This window comes from Mus musculus, chromosome 2 (assembly GCF_000001635.26).
Source record: "Mus musculus strain C57BL/6J chromosome 2, GRCm38.p6 C57BL/6J".
In the NCBI taxonomy this organism is placed as follows: domain Eukaryota; kingdom Metazoa; phylum Chordata; class Mammalia; order Rodentia; family Muridae; genus Mus; species Mus musculus.
The window spans coordinates 71,804,290-71,824,263 of NC_000068.7; the positions used below are offsets into that span (position 1 = coordinate 71,804,290).

Sequence of the window (19,974 nt, forward strand, 5' to 3'; positions counted from 1 at the left end):
AATTATAAAGTAAATATTCCCTTAGCAGAAATTTACTAGACTGCCGCCACCATGTGTCAAGGGTGAAGGTCACAGGTCCAGATGTTTACAGCTTTCCAGGCTGGTTCCTTGAAAGGAAGATTGAAAGTCTGGACTCCTGTAAAGGACAAATGTGATTTGAGGACTGAGAAGTGGGTCATCTGATCACTTGCAAGTCTAGGACATGATTAAATTCCACATTTGACAGGCTCTGGCAGCCACTTTGTGAAATCCCAGAGTTGTTTGGAGATATGCCTTAAAACTGGGAACTTTCCAGCCCAATGGTGGTGGCGCACGCCTTTAATCCCAGCACTTGGGAGGTAGAGGCAGGCGGATTTCTGAGTTCAAGGCCAGCCTGGTCTACAAAGTGAGTTCCAGGACAGCCAGGGCTACACAGAGAAACCCTGTCTTGAAAAAAAAAAACAAAAAACAAAACAAAAAAATAAAACCCTGGGAACTTTTCCTGTCTTCCCTTTTCTGATTCCAGAAGTCAGAGTTTTTATTGCAGCCCTTGGATAGTATCTTGCTGTTCTGAGTTGCTTTGTCAGCTAGGGAACACTTTCCAGTGCATTAGTTTATTATTTTTAATAAACTGATAAATAAACTAATAAATCATTTTTAAATGAATTAGTTTTAGATTTATACTTTGAAGTTTGAGTTGAGTCGAAATGGAATTCGTGACCGCTTTAAATATGGCCAGTGTTTATTCTGACTTTCTTAGTGTTGGTATTCCTTTCCTTAGAGGTGACAAAAGTCCTGATTGTCAGGAGATAAGCAAATGTTGGTGGTCCAAGGTCACATCAAAGACAGATGCAGAGGTAGAACCAGAACTGTTCCCAGCCCCTCTTCCATTTTAGTCTGACCACTTGCGCAGACATTCCATTAAATGTGAGTCAGTGGCTGTGATCTTGCTTTTACTCCCACCCCGGTATGAGGTAGAGGTTTCTGAACCGTTCGGTGTTATAGTTAATAGAAACAGGTTTGGCCTTGGATGACCCTTTTGCCTGATCTCTGTTAGTCAGAGACACGCCTGTAGGAAACTGCACAGGTCAGGTAAGAACTAGAACCCACAGGCTTAGCTGGTACATGCGTTCCCGGGTCACTGGCACCTGGGGCTAGTCCTAGCATGCTTTTTCAGAGAGACAGGGGAAAGGCTCTTAGTTTTTGAAAAGGCCACAACCAAATTACTGGTCCTGTGATCTGGTTAAAGGCAACAAGTAATTTCTGGGAGCTCCTGGTGGGTATAAAGCACTTAGTAGGCCTTAATTATAATCGCCTCTGGTAAATAAATATTCTTTTCAAGAGTTCATTGGGGTTTTGGGGTGATGCCGTCAAACCAAGCCAAGAGTAGACTTAGGGATTTAGTGGTTCAGCACAAGATCTGAGAGCTAGGGAGTGCTGGGTACAGCTCCGTGGAGTTACTTATCCAGCTGTTTGACCTGGTAGGTTCTTGTCCTCTTTAACCATGGGTCCATCCACATTAGTGAAGTGAGAGGAACTGGTTGTGTCCCTGGGCTCAGAGCAGAGTCCTGCTTGCCTTATGGCAGCATCCACAGGATAGCTCCTGTTGTTAGTGCTGTAACAGCTTGTTGCCCTTATTTGGTGGTGAGCACGTTGTCTTGGTGGGAGGTTTCTGGTGTTTTGAATGGAGGTTGTGGCTTATCAGCTTCTGTGTAAACATGAAAACACGAAGGAGGTGAGCAGATTGCTGGAGCTCCTACTGGTCCAACTGGATTGGCCAGTTAAGGTAGTAAAAAGGGCTTTCTTTTTCTTTTAATTGTTGCTTTTGGCCTTAGGTTATTAAAAACTGGGCCCAGATTCCTGTCCTCAAGGAGGTGATAGTTAAGTTGGGGTGGGAGAGATGCTGGCCCAGCGAAGTTCACTGTGAGAAGGTGGGGTGTGGAAGGCAGACTCACAGGTAAGGCCAGAAGCTGTAGCCTGGGGATGGTTAGAGGAAGCAGCTTTCCTGTGTGTTTACTGGGGAAGCTGGATATTGGGAAACATGCAGAGGTGTGTGCTAGGGTGTGCCTAGGAACTGAAGAGAGCAGGGTGCCTAGGGTGGATATCGGGGTGTGGTTCCAACATGGAGGGATGGCTCCCAGTTGTAGCTGGAAGGAAATGGCTCAGCAGGAAGAGCCTTGGGCTTGAAGACCTACCCGTGTCAGGAATGTCTGAGTCCTGGGTTCTTTATCTGTAAGATGGAGACAGCTATCCTCCAACTGCTTAGAGATCCACGGACGAGAATGTGATTGTCGAACGTTCTATAAATATGGGTAGTTTGTGTATTATTTGGGCTTTCCGCCAGCCATATCCAGAGATGCACGAGCAGCGTGTACCTGCATCCACCCTGGAGGCTAACGAGGTGTTCAGTGCTCATCACACCAGCATTGAGAACGGCAGTGACTTTTGCCTGGAGGGAAACTCAAGTTTTACCAATATGCATGCGTTTAGTTCCCTTGAAGCTGTTTCGAAATGATTTCTTAGGACTGATAAAGTAGGACACATTGAATGGGATAATATTTGCTGGGGCGCAGCCCTGTGCCGACAGACATGCTCCTGTGGGTGCAGAGTTCTCGAGTTCACCAAAATGAGAGAAATGATGATTTTGTAGCTCTTTTAAAAATGAGAAATGTGGGAATCTAGATTTTAAAATATATGTATATATATATGATTATGTACATGTGTATAAATGAAATGTGTGTATATGTGTGCACAGTTTATACACACACACACACATGTATAAATATAAGGAAGCAGAAAGGGGACTATTTGGAGGGAGGAAAGGAACCAGGAATAAGGGAAAGTATGGGGGTGGAATATGACAAAGTAAAATGATGTATGTGTGACAATGTTATTAAAGTTAGAAATAATTTAAAGGCAATTATTTATGTGAGCTGCGAGTCCAGCGGCCGGCGCAGGGGTGCATGGCTTGGCGTGGGCAAGTTTTAGTGGCTCCTTTACCTCTCCCTGTGTAAGAAAGGCACAGGGGGCATGCAGCAGAATAAATTAATTTTAGACAGTGAGTAAAGGCCAGATTTCCCATTGATCTGATTAGGCTAGTGTGTATATATTGATCTGATTAGGCTAGTGCATCTGCATTGACCTGATTAGGGTATTGTATATACTGGCAATGCCTAGGGGGTTGGTGAAATAGTGGGGTCATTCTTGTTAGCCACTGGTCCTTCTGTTACTGGACTCCTAAAGAGTCTCAGCTGAGAGGAAGTGGGGTTACTGGAAAGATCAGTGGAGCTTTGGTGACTACACAAATTACCCATGTGGGAGACTGACTATAGGACTCCTGGGCAAAGCTAGCTCTCCAGGGCCTGTGAACCCACACTGTGTCTCATCACACAGTGTGACTTGGACAAGGTGCTCACTATGCAACTGATGCTGCATGGGGCACATTCCAGCCAGCTTTATGTCTGAGGCTGGGCTGACCATCACCAGTCTTCGAACCAGAACCTTTTTAAGGTGGGGAGGGAGAGTGGGTATTGAACTTCAGGCAACAGGTGTGAGCAAGGCCTGACCTGGTGACAACTAGGCTACAGCCAGCCATGGAAAGGCCTAGGAGCAGATCATTTCATGGGATAGTTTGGGGACGCAAAATGAACTCAGTACCATGTAACCTATGTGGAAAGGCCTAGTCCGCCCCCCCCCCCCCAAATGCCTGTCCACAGTTGGAGAGATCATAGAAGACTTGGAAAGATGGTTTCCTTTTGCCCCTGAATAGCTGCAGCCTGGTTAAAGGAAGTGGACTTTCTGTTCTGTATCCACCCTCCCCCAAGCCAGAAATGATAATGTAAGAGAGAGCTGGGAATGAGGAGTCAGAATCCATGGATGCCAAATGTCACTATCCTCCCCACATCTGCACAAAGTTTAGCTACTCGTGATTAACAGGAAAAGCCCCATTGTTTTGCTAGGAGTGGGTGCAGGAGACTATTCATGTACATGTTCTACCAAGAGCCATCTCTTCAGTTTCTTTGTTGCCACGGGCATTGGTGACTGATGGCCAACTAGGCTGCTCTTCCCATAATGACTTTGTGAGTCCTAAAGGAAGTGTGACCAATATCAGCAAATCTCCCGTGCACACCACTGCCTCTAGCTCCTCGACACTGTAGAGCGGGACCTGGAAGCTGCTGTACACACAGCTCGAGCTTTGTTTCCTTATTGTCCCCCAGGACCATGGTTGAGCATCAGGATATGACCCCTGATTCTTCATGCACCCCGTGGCTAGGACCTCTGAGTACTACTACACTTAATTTTGATATATCAGTCTGGCTGGATGAACTTCTAGGTTCTTTCTTTGATGGTCTTAAACTTCATGAGAACCTGGAGTGATAGCCGTGATGCTACGAGAGCCTTTATACGTATGAGCATCAGCCAATGACTGACACTCATTGAATAGGTGATGGTCAAAAAGGGGTTCTCAGAGAGATAAGGGCCAAAGAACAAAACCCACAGAACAAGCAGTGGGTGGAGGAAAGTAATGGAGAAGGTAAAAAGGCCTCCAGAGGCACAAAGGGAGCTTCAGGAGAGTTCGTAGGTGGGACACACAGAATTTTGAGGACATACCAAATGCACAAAATACAGTTATGTAAAAAGCACACCTGGAATGAGCTTCCAGGGGCTTAGCAAACACGGCTGCAGAATTCTAAGATGTCAGTAGAAACACTGGAAATTAAGTTGGGCCCTGTCCGAACCACAGAGAAGAGACAAACATGTAAGAGAAAGGTTGATTACCGCAAATATCCAACACCTTAAGAAGCGGGGATTCCAGAAAGAGAATGAGAGAGTAGACTGCATGGAATGCTCTGTGCGTGACAGGAGGCGTGTCCTGGGGGTGAATGTGTTCTTCCCAGTGTGAGCGAGGCTGTTTAGAACTTATGTATCGATAAAGGCTTTTTAATACAGATTAAGGCATTCCAGGATTCCTGGGATAAAGTGAGCTGCAGAAAAGCCACCCTCAAAGGAACGCAAGTCTAGATGTCGGCACTGCCATCCAGGTTCTCAGGAGATGAGTTGTATGCCTTGACTCCACCTGACGTGAGAACAAATAAAGAAGTTTGTATACTCAGGCTTGGCTTCTTCGTCATGAACTGTTAAGACAGTAAGACAATCCAACTAAGAGGAAAGAATGCCCCTCCCCCCGCCCCAGGTCAGAGCATATCACCATAGTGTTGTAGCATATCCTGTAGAGCGGGCCTAGGTGACTGTCAGATAAACAGGAGTCTGAGCAAGGGCAATGTCTGGACCTACTACAAAGCATGATTGGGAGCTTAGGAGTCAAGATAAAGCGAAGTGAAACTAGAAAAAGAAAGGCGGTAGAAACACCAGGAAAACAAAGGTCAGGGTCTGAACATGAATCACACCACATGATGGAACGTGGGGGAGAAAGTTTGCTTGACCTCAACATTAGAGACAGCTTCCTGTGAGGACACTGACGTCTGATTCTGGTACTGGTCCTCCATCCATTTATTGTCGGCTTAGGCTTTTCTCTAAATCTACTTTACTTAGGGTTCTTAACAACACTTCAACCTCCCTTCTAACAAATACCTCAACCAGAGATGGGGGAGAAAGAAGGTTAATAGGAAAAGGGGGGTGTGGACCTGTTTAACAGTCGTTCTTTGGGGTGAGCAACTCCACTCCTTGTTGTCAGGATACCAGCAGTGTGGTCCAATAGCAAACGCCAAACATGAATCGGTAGAGGAGGCTCGGTCCAACAGGAACCACAGAGCTCCTCTGAATTGGCTTGAGTCCGTGGAAGCAGCCAGAATCAGCTGGAATACCACAAGAAGTTCTTTGGTGCATTTCTCTCTACATAGTAAAGGCCAGCGAAGAAGCGAGACCTAAGTGGTGCACTGCGTCACAATGCGACAGCGGCCTCTCACTGTTTGTGGGGTTCCATTTATACTCTTTTCAAACAGCATACACCCTCTCCAGCGCTCGCTCAAGCAAAACATCACATGCCCTGTCACGTGTCTGCTTCAGCCAAACATCCTCTCGTAAAACAGCTTCTAGAAAAATACCACAACTGAGTTTCCAAAGAAACCAGAAATTTCCACTTCAATTTATACTTCACACTGAATAATATCTGGGTCTGTTAAAAAAAAAAAGAGAGAGATGAGCGAATTGTGGTTGCCAAAAGGTGACTTGGTTTCATTGTAAATGAAAGATAACACATAGTAGGACTTGGGAAATGAAGAGGAATGTCTGGAAAGAAGGAATATCAGAATGCTTGCACCTTCATCTCACTCATTGAAGGAACTGAGATTTTTATCAAATGTTGGAAAGGAAATAGAAGTTCAAGAATTTAAAACGGAACATAGCCAATACAACCCAAAGCAACAAGTGTCTTGTTGGCTTCCCCTTCTGATGATAGGGCCAACATTGGCTAATCAAGAAATAAATATCACAATCTATAAATAAAGAGAGGTTAAATCTAGAATAAAAGTAAGAGTTGCCCATTTCTGTAGCCTGGGATGAGTTTAGAATCTATTACTTCGACCCTAAGTTTGTTTGTTCGTTCTTGCTTGCTTGCCTGCCTGCCTGCCTTCCTTTATTATTTATTTTACAAAAAAAAAAATGAAATATTGAGTTTGAAGATGGCTCTAGATGTCAGAGCGACACAGTTCTCTGGGTAATGCTGTGGCCTGCTTTTTCAGGTCTTCAATCAAATGAGCTGAGAAGACAGTGTTTTAAATTAAGCAATAATAGTGGCCTTGTTCTAATGAAGCAATAGTTCACATTTCCCGAGACAGAGTTGAGTAGCTAGAGGCACACTCTTTAATCCTTAAGGAAATGAATTATTGCCTAAGACAATGAAGCAAAGCTGCTATTGTCTTTAAAGCTTGAAGAATGCCAGTGTTTAGGACGCTTGATGGAAATAGTTAATACAGAAGTAGGCCAGCTGTCGGGGGAGACGTGCAAATATGAGTGACTGGTGGAGTGGCCCGCTCTGGATTCTAGGATAGCTTATTCAGACTGTGGTAGTGCATCCAGAGCCTTTAGCCTGTAAACGTGGTCTCCTTTGAAGACCTCAGTTTATGTCTTACTCTGAGTGACCACCATGCTTTTTGACATCGCCTTTCTCTGTGACAGAGTTTATTTCTTGCTAAAGATGGTGCTGTGGTTTTGAGGGTTTTTTAAAGGATTTTGTTGTTTGTTTGTCTGCATGTACAGTGTGTACCGTGTGTGCCTAGTGTCGGTGCAGGTTAGAAGAGGATTCGGATCCCCTAGAACTGGAGTTACAGATAGTTGTGAGCTACCAGTGTGGGTCCTGGGACCAAACATGGGGTCTTCTGGAAGAGCAGCGCTTAACCACTGAGCCATCTCTCCAGCCTCTTGCGTCTTATCTTTAAATATTTTCCAATATGTTGAAATCTTCAGGGAGTTACTCCAGTACAACTTTGCAACTCGGTGGAAGGTGGCCATGGTGGCTCAACTTTAATCCAGCCCTGGGAGGCTGAGGGAAGAAAGATGGTGCATTAGAGGAAATTCCTGCCTCAGAAATCCTGCCCTCCCCCCAAAACACGGGAAAAATAACAAAACTTAGTAGAAGTCGCTGTCTAGTGGCTCTAAGGCAAGCAGTTTGAACAGTGACTTTTCCTAGTGCCAAACTCTAGACACTGGCCCCATGTTTGTAGTCTCTCCTTTGGACCTGATATGGGAACAGGGTTTTGGATGCTGCTCTTGTTAGTTTCCATTGCTCCTGCCCCTACAAGGCCTGACTCGCTTCCCCGCTCCCACCCCAGCCTGTCTGTAGAGTGCAGAGCTGCTGCTGTAGTTCAGGCTTCTACTTATGAGCATGGTGGTACACACCTTTCATCCCAGGCAGAGATAGGTGGAGCTCTGAGTTCTAGGACAGCCTGGCACTACACAGGGAAACCCTGTCTCTGGGAGAGGGAGAGAGACACACAGACAGACAGACAGACAGATGTCTCTGAGAGAGAGGGACATACACACAGAGACAGAGAGACAGAGTCTTGAGAGTATGGCAGCAGCAGAGAGACAGTGGCATACCTGCAGCCCTGGTCCTTGGAGTTGACTTGGTGCCCACAGAGCAGTAATGCACACAGAGCACCTGGTTCCCTTACTAAACCCGTCTGGGCAGCCAGGCGCCCAGCCCTTCCTGTGAGGAACCGGGAGGAAGCTTTGGATTTATACAAAAGCCAGATTTTGGCACGCGTTTTGAGGGGTTGGTTGAAATGGGCTATTCTTCCAGAACCTACAAGCACCTGGCAGCTCAAGAATCAATGTGTGCCTAGCATTTAACCTACACCATGACCTAAAATGACTTAGATTAGAAGTAGACGGTTGTCCCCGGTGTCCTTGTTTGCATACTGGTCTAGTTTTGCTCATTTATTTGTTCTTCACAGACATAGCTTGAACTAATGGACTGTGACTGTATATAAAGCTGATTCCAAGTGAGATTAAGAGCCTTTTTGCTAATCTCTGAACCAGGGTAACTGTGAGAAATGGGTCCCCAATGGTTGCTGAGTGTTGGGGTGACTTTATTCATCTGTTTCTGGGACCTGCCGTTGTATTGGATTAGCTCGCAGTATAGCCTTGAAATGCAGAGTGGTGCAACAGGCGCCCTCTGCTGGCAGGCCATTCCCTTTTGTAGCCACCCACTCCTGCAGCCGGTGTGGATCCTCTTCCCTCCCTCCCAGAAGGTATCTGAAATGGAAACAGGATGCTTAAGAAGCCGTGTGGGCAGAGTCTGGGGTAGGCACCCTTTCAACTGGCATTATCCTTTATAGATGTATGCCTCTTAACATTGTCTTTATGCCTGACAACCTGGCTCCTTCCTTTATTCTATGCAGTCCGCCACTTCCTTCTCTGTCCAATGCCTGTGCCCCACCGGGGATGGAGGAGAGAAGGGTTGGAGAAAGCCCTTGGCTCTGAAGACCTGTGGCTGTGCATGGAGTAACCTCCACAGTCTGTTATTGTTTAAACGTGTGTGTGTGTGTGTGTGTGTGTGTGTGTGTGTGCGTGCGTGCGCGAGAGAGAGAGAGAGAGAGAGAGAGAGAGAGAGAGAGAGCCCGCGTGCACGCCCCCCCCCCCCCCCCCGCCCGCGGAAGCCAGAAAAGGGCTTTGGAGTTATAGGCATTAGACTTGATGATGCTGGACTCCGAACTTTGCTCCTCTGGGAAAGAACAGGCAGGTGCACTAACCACTGAGTCATCCCTCCAGCCTCTGCACAGCTTGTTCATGTTGCTGGAAACCTTTGAAGTGCCTATCCCATGTAGGGACCCAGAAAGGCTCAAGAGATGGCTGCATCCTTAGGCTCTGCGGGCCTCCTCTCCTACCTCTCTCCCCTGAGCCTGTCTTCTCACCAGGCTGTCTGTCCATCTTCAACTCCACTTACCAAATCACCAGACTCCAGTCTCCTACGGCGGCTATCTCAGTGCTTCTTAACTTGTGGGTCGTGACCCCTTCAGGGGTCAAACAACCCTTTCTTTCACTAGGTTCAAATATCAGATATTTACATTATGTTTCATAACAGTAGCAGAATTACAGTTATGAAGTAGCAACAAAGATAATGTTATGGTTGGGGGTCACCATAACATGAGGAACCGTACTAAAGGGTGGTGGCATTAGGAGTGTTGAGACCCACTGCTCTAGCTCCTCCCTTGGAAGCAAAGCCAGTCTTGCCTGTTCTCTGCTGTCCCTCCTAGGTCTCTTCTGCTGTCATTTCCTGGTAGCACTCTCTCTACAAAGCACTTGCCCTCTCCCTCCCAGTCCTTTTCTGAGCTAGCTACTTCTGGATCAGGTGGAGCCACACTGGAGTTTTAGGAGATGGAAGCTACCTGGGAGGCCGTCCCTTATGCATCCTGGGGCAGTACTTGTTGAAGCAGTAATTGGCTGTAGGAGGAGCTTGGTAAACAGGAAGTAGCCTGCCACCCTTAGCAGCCTCCTTGGGTGTGTGTAAGAGGAAGTGGTTAGAGGAGGGAAAGCTGTCTAGGCTGTCGGAGCTGCCCTTTGAGTCTCCTCTTGGCAGTTGGTTACCTTTACCCACCATTGGGCCTGGGTTCTTTTTCCCTTCGCCTGCTGGGAGTCAGACTTAAATCTGTCAGTATGCCAGTGGTTTTTATTTCAGTGTGTCATTGTTATAGGCTGGCTTTTGTGCTAAACGTTTTAGTTGTTCAGTTTTGTTTCTTGGGGAGCATTCATTACGCAGGGACAGGGACACTGTTTCTAGGTAATCTTTGTCCTGCCTGGCACCTGGCTGTGAGGTCCAGAGGCCTCATAATTAATCTCTGTCAAGGCCTCGATTTCCTATCAAATGGGAGGGTGCAGGCTCCTTAGCTTCTGTTTACTCATGGTTCAGCTCATTGTTTGTTTCTCTAGCCACCCCAGCACAGGGTCCATCCCACATCTGCCAAGCATCAAAACCCATTCTCTGCACATTCTAGGCCACCTCGTCTCTCAGGTATTGTGAGCTCCTGCAGGGACAGTGTTACTTGGATACCTGGTGGGCCTATGCAGACCCCTGCACCCTGGCTTCTCTATACCCCCTATTGATTGATAAATTTGGGGACCCGGGGGGCAATTGCTTCCCTAAGTCTCCACTTCAGTTCCGTTGCTTTGGTGTGTGCGGGTTCATCATTTCCAATGTAGACTTGGAACTAGAAGTGGGCAGTGCGAACTGCCTCAGGTGAGGAGATGGGTTATCTGTCTGGTAGGAAGGGCAGCCACTGTCCCCATGGAAGCCATCGTCATGCTCCTGTTTCTCCTGGGCAGATGTGATCCCCTTCCCCCTGTTGCACCTGCAGCAGCATAGCCGTTAGTGTATTTACTTTTTAACTGGGATCCATCCCAGCAAGGAAGAGGTAGTGGGGATGTTAGCTAGAGTTGGTTTTTGTTGTTCATTTTGCACCTGACCCTGCAGGCTTCCCAGTGCACTTTGCTGATGTTAGCTAGCGTTGGTTTTTGTTGTTCCTTTTGCACCTGACCCTGCAGGCTTCCCAGTGCACTTTGCTCCCTTCAGAGGGTTTATTGTTTGTTCCCAGCTGGCTTTCCATCTCCAGCCCATACCTCAAAGCTCTGGTTTCCACTTCTCTGTGTGGTCCGGTGTGTGTTCTTTCTTTCTGTCTCTTGTATTGTTTGTTTCTTACCCTAGAGGTTGTAAACCACGTGACCAGCCAGCCCCTCTGCTAATGAAGTGAAAGCTCTCCGCTGCCTGCCGATCATGAGTTGGGATTAGGAGCCACTCCTTGGGGAAAGTCTGGGGTGGAGAGAAGAGGAATGTCCCACCCACAGCTGCCACTTCATTTCTCAGCCTTTGTGGGAGACTGGTTGATATGGGGGAGCTTGTATCATGTACCCATGAGACAGAACATCACGTGTTGCACTTTAAATAGATGGAGATTCTCCTTGTCAACTATATCCTCAATAGAGCTGAAGAAAAAGAAAAAGGGAAGAGATTAATTGTGACATGGGCAAGAGTTGGATTCTTAATCTGTAGATACAGTGTTGCAAAGCTAGGTGTAGTCAAAGTGTTCCCTGGAGGATACCTGTCTTAGTCAGGGTTTCTATTCCTGCCCAAAACATTACGACCAAGAAGCAAGTTGGGGAGGAAAGGGTTTATTCGGCTTACACTTCCATACTGCTGTTGATCACCAAGGAAGTCAGGACTGGAACTCAAGCAGGTCAGGAAGCAGGAGCTGATGCAGAGGCCATGGAGGGATGTTCCTTCCTGGCTTGCTTCCCCTGGTTTATTCTGCCTGCTCTCTTATAGAACCCAAGACTACCAGCCCAGAGATGGCACCACCCACAAGGGGCCTTTCCCCCTTGATCACTAATTGAGAAAATGCCTTACAGCTGGATCTTATGGAGGCATTTCCTCAAGGGAAGCTCCTTTCTCTGTGATAACTCCAGCTTGTGTCAAGTTGACACACAAAACCAGCCAGTACAGTACCTGGGGGGGGGGGGGGGGGGGGGGAGGCAGCGTTGGAAACAGATGTGTACCTACTAGATAGAACATGATGGCTGCTTCCCACCTAGAGTTGAGAGAGAAAACTGTTCTGTGAGTCACATGGTCTATGCTTGTTCTATGAAGAGTGTCTTCCGATACCAGCATTGCGCCCAGCTACCTGCCAGTTCTGTAAGGGACAGGCTCACTCTCCTCTGTTTGACACCAGGTGTCATTCCGTCTCAGCTGTGAGACCTGTGCCCCGGAAGCCTCTATCTTTGTTCTCTTCCACTCCTCAGCAGCTGTGGGACTCGTGGGCTGCAGGGCAGAGAATGATGCCCACAGCTCTGGCTAGACTTTAAAATATGCAACATTCAAGTCCCTAAGTTCTTTCTGTTTTGTCACCAGGTTGCTTGTGGGGGCACCTCGGGCAGAAGCACTCCCGCTGCAGAGGGCGAACAGAACAGGGGGCCTGTACAGCTGTGACATCACCTCCCGGGGACCTTGTACACGGATTGAATTTGATAATGACGGTGTGTTCTGCCCTCACTGTTCGTTTGGCCAGCCTGTCTGTGCCATGTGACACTTGCCACCAGATAGGACAGGAAACAAAGCATTTATTCCTGCAGAGAAGGCCTCTCACTTTTAATTTTTTGTCAGTCTTGAGTGTTTTATCTGTCCTGAAAATACTTGTTGCCTCGGTTCATCCCGGTTAAACTAGAATGGTGTGTTTATGTTGCCACCTAGTGGTCTGTTGAGACTGTTGCAAAATTGAGTTCATGGCTGTGAAGAAACACTAGAAGGGGGGAAAAAAGTCACGTATTGTTAAAATGTTGGGGGAGGGGGGCAGAAGCCAGGTGGTGACAGCCTACACCTTTAATCCCAGCACTCAGGAGGCAAAGGCAAGCGGATCTCTGTAAGTGTGAGGCCAGTCTGGTTTACAGAGGAGTTTACACAGAGAAACTTGTCTCAAAAACAAAACAAAAAAACAAACAAAAAACTGGGGGGAAAGACTTATTTTGTTTACTTTTCTTTATTATTTAACTCATGTATTTGTATATGTTTGCCTGTTTTTGTGGTATTAGGGCCTTGTGTATCCTATTCAAGTGCCTTACCACCAATTTGCATCTCTAGCCCTGAAAAACTTTTCTTGAAAATCCTGTAAAATGAGAACGGAACAGCATGAGTAAAATCTCCCTGGAGATTGTGGTACAAGAGTTAGGGTAGAGCCAAAATAAGTTTCAAAATTCTTCAGGAGGCACATTGGTGACTTGGCTGCATATATGTCCATGTGAGGGCGTTGGAACCCCTGGAACAGGAGTTACAGACAGCTGTGAGCTGCTATGTGGGTGCTGGGAATTGAACCCAGCTCCTCTGAAAGAGCAGCCAGTGCTCTTAACAGCTGAGCCATCTCTCCAGCCTCCAAAAGGGTCTTTTAAACTCCCGACTCTTACCCAGCTAAAGCTGCCACCTCTGAAAGACAGGCTTGTTTCCCTTTTATTTTAATATCCCATTTTATAAAGCCTCTGGGTGGCTGGAAGATGCCATAATGGAGTCCATATGTACCACCAGCTAATTTACCTGGTTTCCGGTAGGCTGGGCAGAGCCATTAGTGTTCCCAGAAGCTTGGAGGAAACCAAATTTGATTATTGGCCTAAGTAGACAAGCAGGCTCGTGTTCGCATTGTCGCCTGCATTCTTCAGGAATAGTGTGTTCTTACTGATTAGGAAATGCTCCATAATAATGGCAGAAAACCTATAAATATACAGATACATGTAAAGAAAAAAGGGTAAAATGCCACTAGTCTTAGTATCTAGATAGCACCTTAATATTTTTATTCTCATTAAGGAAGGCAAAAATAGATTTAAATTGATAATGAAATGAACACATGGTGATATTTCTGTGTATTCTCTTTCCCTTCTCCATTTAAGACAATAATTGAGTCTGTTGTATAAAGCATTGAGGAATGAACAGAGAAGTACCCATTTTCTGTTAGTTGAGACACTATGTTTTACATTGCTGCATCAGAGGCATCTACTTCTCCGTTACACAAGTTTCAAACATCCTAGGTATAGAGTTTTTATGAATGATTCAGGTAACCATGTCACAGTCTCCTTGAGATAAGAAACCAATGTTCAGGATTCACTGAGTTTCCTGTGTAGCCAGGCGTGGAGTCTTCTTATGTTACCCTGTGGATCTGTGTAGGCTTCTGGTCACTCCAACACACTAACTGTCAGTGTTACCCATGTTCTTCTGCAGCTGATCCTATGTCAGAAAGCAAGGAAGACCAGTGGATGGGAGTCACTGTTCAGAGCCAAGGTCCAGGGGGCAAAGTGGTGGTAAGTGTGGAAAACCGCACCATCCTCAGTGCTGACTGGCTATGGGCTCACAGCAGTGGCCACCAAGCTCCTGCCTCTGTTTACCTTTGAGCAAGAAGCACCCTGCTCTAACACCAGACCTGATGCCAGGAATGAGCCAAAACTTCAAGTCTCCTCTGTGTGTGTGTGTGTGTGTGTGTGTGTGTGTGAGAGAGAGAGAGAGAGAGAGAGAGAGAGAGAGAGACCTTAAAATATCCAGATTCAAAGACCTTAATAACACATTTTTTTAACATCTCTAATACTAGCTGCTCTTTAGACAAAAACAAAGTGAAAAAGCAAAGCCAAAGGATACCATTTCTGCCCTAGGAACATTTTGGAGTTTTATAGACAAAAGTATTGTAAACCATGGGGATGACTAAGGACAAACACTTCACCTTTACTCTGTTTACCCTTAACCTTCTCAGGCAGAAGGCAGGCAGCTTGATGGGTAGGCTGGTGGGAAGAGCATGACCTTGTCTCTTTCACAGTCTAGTTGCTGTAATAAAGTTTACACAGAAACTCGAGAGCAATGAGAAGCTTATACTTAAGGGGCACAGTATAGGATATCAACTGGGTTCCCTGTAACTAACCCAGACTGGGTTCCATGGAAGTAACCACAAAGACCCTTTAGAAAATGGAGAGTATTCTGTCTTTCTGGGCTGGGTAATTCTTTCTGCCTTTTAATGATGGGGAATAGTTCTCAAGACTTTGAGAGCACAGAATATCAACTGGGATTCACTGCCAGGGGATAGTGCCAGGAGAAAGAGAACACCTCTGCCTTAGCTGTGTTTGCTTTATCTCCTGAGAAAATATGTCCTTGCCCCTGTCCAGGACGCAGTTATTTACAGCCATTAAAAGCCAATTAAATAAAGAAGACGCAGGGAGGTGGTGTTGCCTTTTTTTCTGTGCAGGTGAATTTACAGGTGAATTGCCTGTGGATGTGAACTGGTATGTTAATACTTGGAATGAGGCTTTATTCTCTTAAGAGTAAGGCAGAAGCCCTGGGTCCTCTCTGTCTTGGTCATGACCTCTCGGAGTGGGGGGTGATTGGTATGCTCTGGGATCCCCTCCCTGGATAAGGACATATTTAATCATCTTACTTAGAACCAACCTCTTTATTATTGCTAAGCGTTCCAGTTCTGTCAAGTTTTTTGTTGTTGTTGTTGTTGTTTTGTTTTTAAAGATTCATTTATTTATGTCGTGTTATGTATGTGAGTACACTATAGTTGTCTGCAGACACACCAGAAGAGGGCATTGGGTCCCATTACAGGTGGTTGTGAGCCACCATGTGGTAGCTGGGGATTGAACTCAAGACCTCTGGAAGAACAGTTTAGATGCTCTAAACCACTGCACCATCACTTCAGCCCCCAGTTCTGTCAAGTTTTAAATAACAGGGTTTACCATTTCCACTTGTTGACAGACGTGTGCACATCGATATGAGAAACGGCAGCACGTCAACACGAAGCAGGAGTCGCGGGATATCTTTGGAAGATGTTATGTCCTAAGTCAGAATCTCAGAATTGAAGATGATATGGACGGAGGAGACTGGAGTTTCTGCGATGGCCGGTTGAGAGGCCATGAAAAGTTTGGCTCCTGTCAGCAAGGAGTAGCGGCTACTTTCACTAAGGACTTTCATTACATTGTTTTTGGAGCCCCAGGGACTTACAACTGGAAAGGTATGGCCTCTGTATTTACAGACACCTGGGATATCAGTAAAGTTTCTATAATATGCCCATGGTTTAGTACATTTTAAATGGGCTATAAGGTGTTTACTAAAGCAGGTAGAATATTAAAATAAAATCTCTCCTATGGATTTTAACAGTAAATGTTAAATGTTTTAGGGTCGGGGGTTTTTCTTCATCTGTGGAAGTGGTTAATCTTTTTCTCTAAGAATGTAGTAATTAATAGGGTTTGGGTTTTTTGTTGTTGTTGGTTGTGGTTTTTGTTTGTTTTTGTTGTTGTTTTCTGTTTGTTACTTGAAAGGTAAAACTGTTTGCTGTTGAAGTAAATGGTATGCACAAAGGACTGTGTTAACGTGGACATTGCATTGTGTGTTATTTTAGAAGGTCATGTTCTACTAATAGTTAATAACAAAAAGAACGGATGGCTGGCAGATGGGGGATTTTTTTGAGGCAAAAATTGGAGGCAATGTGAGGTAACGCTGTTTGGCAGTATTATATTATGGTGAGAAAAGGAGACATTGGGGCGTGGGAGGAAAATGTCCCATGGTTCTGATCAGATGAGTCGGGTCAATTCCTTTAATTAACATCAGTTTCTCTGGAAAACTTAGGAAGAATATAGAAAACTGCTGTAATCCATGATGAAGAGAACCACATCTGGTTTGGGAATAAAACATTTTGTGAAATTAAAAAAAAAAAAAAATTACGATGTGGAAGGTTGAGGCATGAGAACCAAAAAAACAAGGCTAGCCTCGACACTTCATGAAAACCCTGAGTCAGAATAAAGTGTGTGGGCAGGAATTGGGTGAGGCCGGGAGATGGCCCAGTGTTTAAGAGCACACACCAGCCTTGCAGGGAACCCAGTTTAGTTCCCAGCACCTGCATCAGACAGCTCACAACTGCCTGTAACTACACATGTGCTTGCACGCACGCACGCACACACACACACACACACACACACACACACACACACACACTAAAATAAAAGATATATTTTTAAAAAGAACTCTTTTAAAACTATTTGTGAAAAGAGCAGGGGTGTAGTTTGATATATAGGGCTTGCTAGCATGTATGTGAGGGCCTCTCCAGCGTCTCACACACACATACACACACATAAATTCTAGTCTCAACTGTTATTAAAATGGCCCTTGAGCCTGCATACGTCATTTTTTGACACTGGAGAGTTCTCCCTTTTTCCTCACTCACATCTATGATAGACTCTTTCATAGAACCAAACCTCACCGAAAGAACATTTTGTATCTAGAAAGAGTCTTTTTTGGCAGGAGTAGATGGCCATTATATTGTAAAACAGAACAATAAAAACACCCACCAGTTAGGTCCATTTTAATTCATGGAAAATAAATCTTCCAGCTTACCAGCTCTGACTTAAAATGTTAGTTTTAAAAGGTCATGTTGTATTTGGGTTTAATATACTGAAATATTTCTAAGAATTGTAGAATTTCCAAAAGATGAAATTTTCATTAAAGCAGTTTAAGGAGGTGATGCATATATTATTTTCACTTTACACTACAGAAAAGGAAACTTGATAGAGAATTATAGATAACAAAATAGTCATTTATTTCAAGGTCGTGTCATTCAGATTTAGTTTTCCACAGATTTCTGTTGACTAAGCAAACATTCCATTTTCCATCTAGCTTCTTGGCGTAATAAAAATAGTTTATTAGAATGCATGGGTGATGTTTAAGATTCCTAGAACAGATTTCTTTCACATAAAAACTTAAATGATCACTGGGTGGTAGTGGTACCTGCCTTCAATCCCAGTACTTACCAGTATTAAATATGATGAATCTAATTTTTGCTAGTTAAGTGGTCTTACCTTTTGATTTAATTTGCATTTCTTTGAAAATGAGCCATCTGAAAGCCAAATATGATGGTACACACCTTTAATCTCAGTTTGAGGCCAGTTTGGTCTACAGAGTGAGTTCCAAGACAGCCAGGACTATACAGAGAAATCCTGTCTTGAAACACTACTACCACCACCAAAATAAAAGGAAAAACTTACATGACCATGTTGAAGAATCTTAAACATCACCTCTTCATTCTCTTTCTCCTTCTACATGTTTGTTAGAACCATCTGTTTTATTTTGTCTCATCTTTATTTTTTATTTATTTATTTATTTTTGTTGTTGTTGTTGTTGTTTTCCATTTCATTCCTTTAGGGATCGTCCGTGTAGAACAAAAGAATAACACTTTTTTTGACATGAACATCTTTGAAGATGGGCCCTATGAAGTTGGTGGAGAGACTGATCATGATGAAAGTCTCGTGCCCGTTCCTGCTAACAGTTACCTAGGTAGGAGCCAGCAGAGGCACCACACCTGTCTCCTCAGACACTGGGTGACTCTCCACCTGAGGACCCAGAGCTGGGACTAGGTCTGGTGGGAGCCGGGGCCTTGCTGTGTTTGCTGTGTTTGCTTCAGCTTCACCTCTGTGCTCGTGGGAAGGCAGGCTGCCTGCTGACTGACTCCTCTGGCCTGAGCTTCCACAAAGTGGGGTGGAATCTGCCATCACCTCCAAATCATGCTTCCTCCCATTTGGAAGGGAGCTACGTTTCCTGAGCTGATGGTAGCCTGTGTAGACTGCAGCAGGACCATCGTGAAGCCATGAGGAAATGTCTGGGTGTTCAGAGTAGGCTGAGGGGTCCTTCCTCTGCCTTCAGGGCCATTTTTAGACAAACACTTAAGAGCTCCACTCACAAAGTTACTTTTAAGTGGCAGGTCAGGGCTTCCAGATCCTTCCTTGGTGATTGCTGTTCTCAAAGGCCTGGCCCTGCGACTGGATTGAGCTCCATGTCAGAGGGCCCTGTGGGTGGCACAGGGCGTCCCAGAGGAGGCCAACTAGGACCTGCTAACGCAGCTTGGAGAACACCCAGATTGTGTCTAAGTGCCAATTCCTTAACTCCTGAGGCTTGTTTGCATTACTAATGGTGTCCTAAATTATTCCTGCACATTATGGTAATTACACAAAGGCTTTTAAAAGCTTTAATTCTTGGTGTGAGTTGACATAAAGAATAATTACTGTACATTTCTTGGAAAAATGTAAAAAATCTTCTAGAGCTACATAGTAACCTATTTTTAAAAAGTGATGGGCAGGGGAATACACATATTCTAGAGATATTACTGGAACAATGGAAGGTTTAATAAAAAGGGAGAAAAAGCTGCTCTGAATAAGTAAATACATCTAAACAGTATGCTACAGTAAACATACATGTAAGTAAATCTAATTGTATAAATACACATGAGCAGTAGTATTTATGAAAAAAGAAAATCCCATACCAATTCATGCACCATTCCCACCCTCTCTACAAACTTGATAAGACAGTATTGAAAGAACGTTTATAGCAGCTGCTTATTAAACACTTGTTCTATGAGTAGGGTACTATGGTCAGTACTTTACACATTTACAGTATTATTAAAGATTGTTGTTGCCCCTCCCTGTGTTTACTGAGGGAGCTTAATTTCCCAAGCAATAGAGAAACACTCATGAAAAACAGTGCGCCCATGTAGCGACTGCGTGCACGAGGTCTGTTAGTGGCTTTGCGGGACAAGACAGGCTCTCTGGGCTAGGATCTTCCAGGAAAATGGCAACAAACCACTCTTTTCCATGGGCATATATTAACTAGCAAGCTCTCTTTCGGGATATGTGCTACTAAGGGATCATTTTATGATGGGTTGCATCTAATATTAATTATTCCGGTGAACAAGCCAGAAGTTTGGTCATTCAGATGCCCTTGGGGTTTATAAACAGGCTACTGGTAGAACATAGGGAGATGTGAGCCACTTTGTTTGTTTGTTCTCAGACCCCTTTGCCTCCTTCAGAATGGGTTTCCTCAAAAGTATATGTCTGAGAAAGAAGTCCGGTGTACGTTGTTACGTTTTGCTGGTCTGTGCCGCGAGGTTCTCATTTCCAAAGATGAGTGGGTGTAGGGTGTAATGATCTGCCTGAGCCTGTGGAAGGGGCACTGCTTGTCAGACACGACGCCACGGT

General features: G+C 45.1%; 1 protein-coding gene across 5 annotated transcripts in view; it reads left to right on the plus strand.

The window, feature by feature from the left end:
• Itga6 (integrin alpha 6) overlaps positions 1–19,974 on the plus strand; it is a 71,542-nt gene that overhangs the window by 17,404 nt on the left and 34,164 nt on the right. For 3 of the 5 annotated variants that reach the window (XM_011239308.1, NM_008397.4, NM_001277970.1), the window contains 4 exons: positions 12,341–12,465; positions 14,192–14,271; positions 15,710–15,965; positions 18,149–18,280. In XM_011239308.1, coding sequence (XP_011237610.1) covers positions 12,341–12,465; positions 14,192–14,271; positions 15,710–15,965; positions 18,149–18,280 — 593 coding nt within the window. The remainder of the gene's footprint in view (positions 1–12,340; positions 12,466–14,191; positions 14,272–15,709; positions 15,966–18,148; positions 18,281–19,974) is intronic. The other 2 variants (XM_017315707.1, XM_011239309.2) reach the window with 1 other exon arrangement.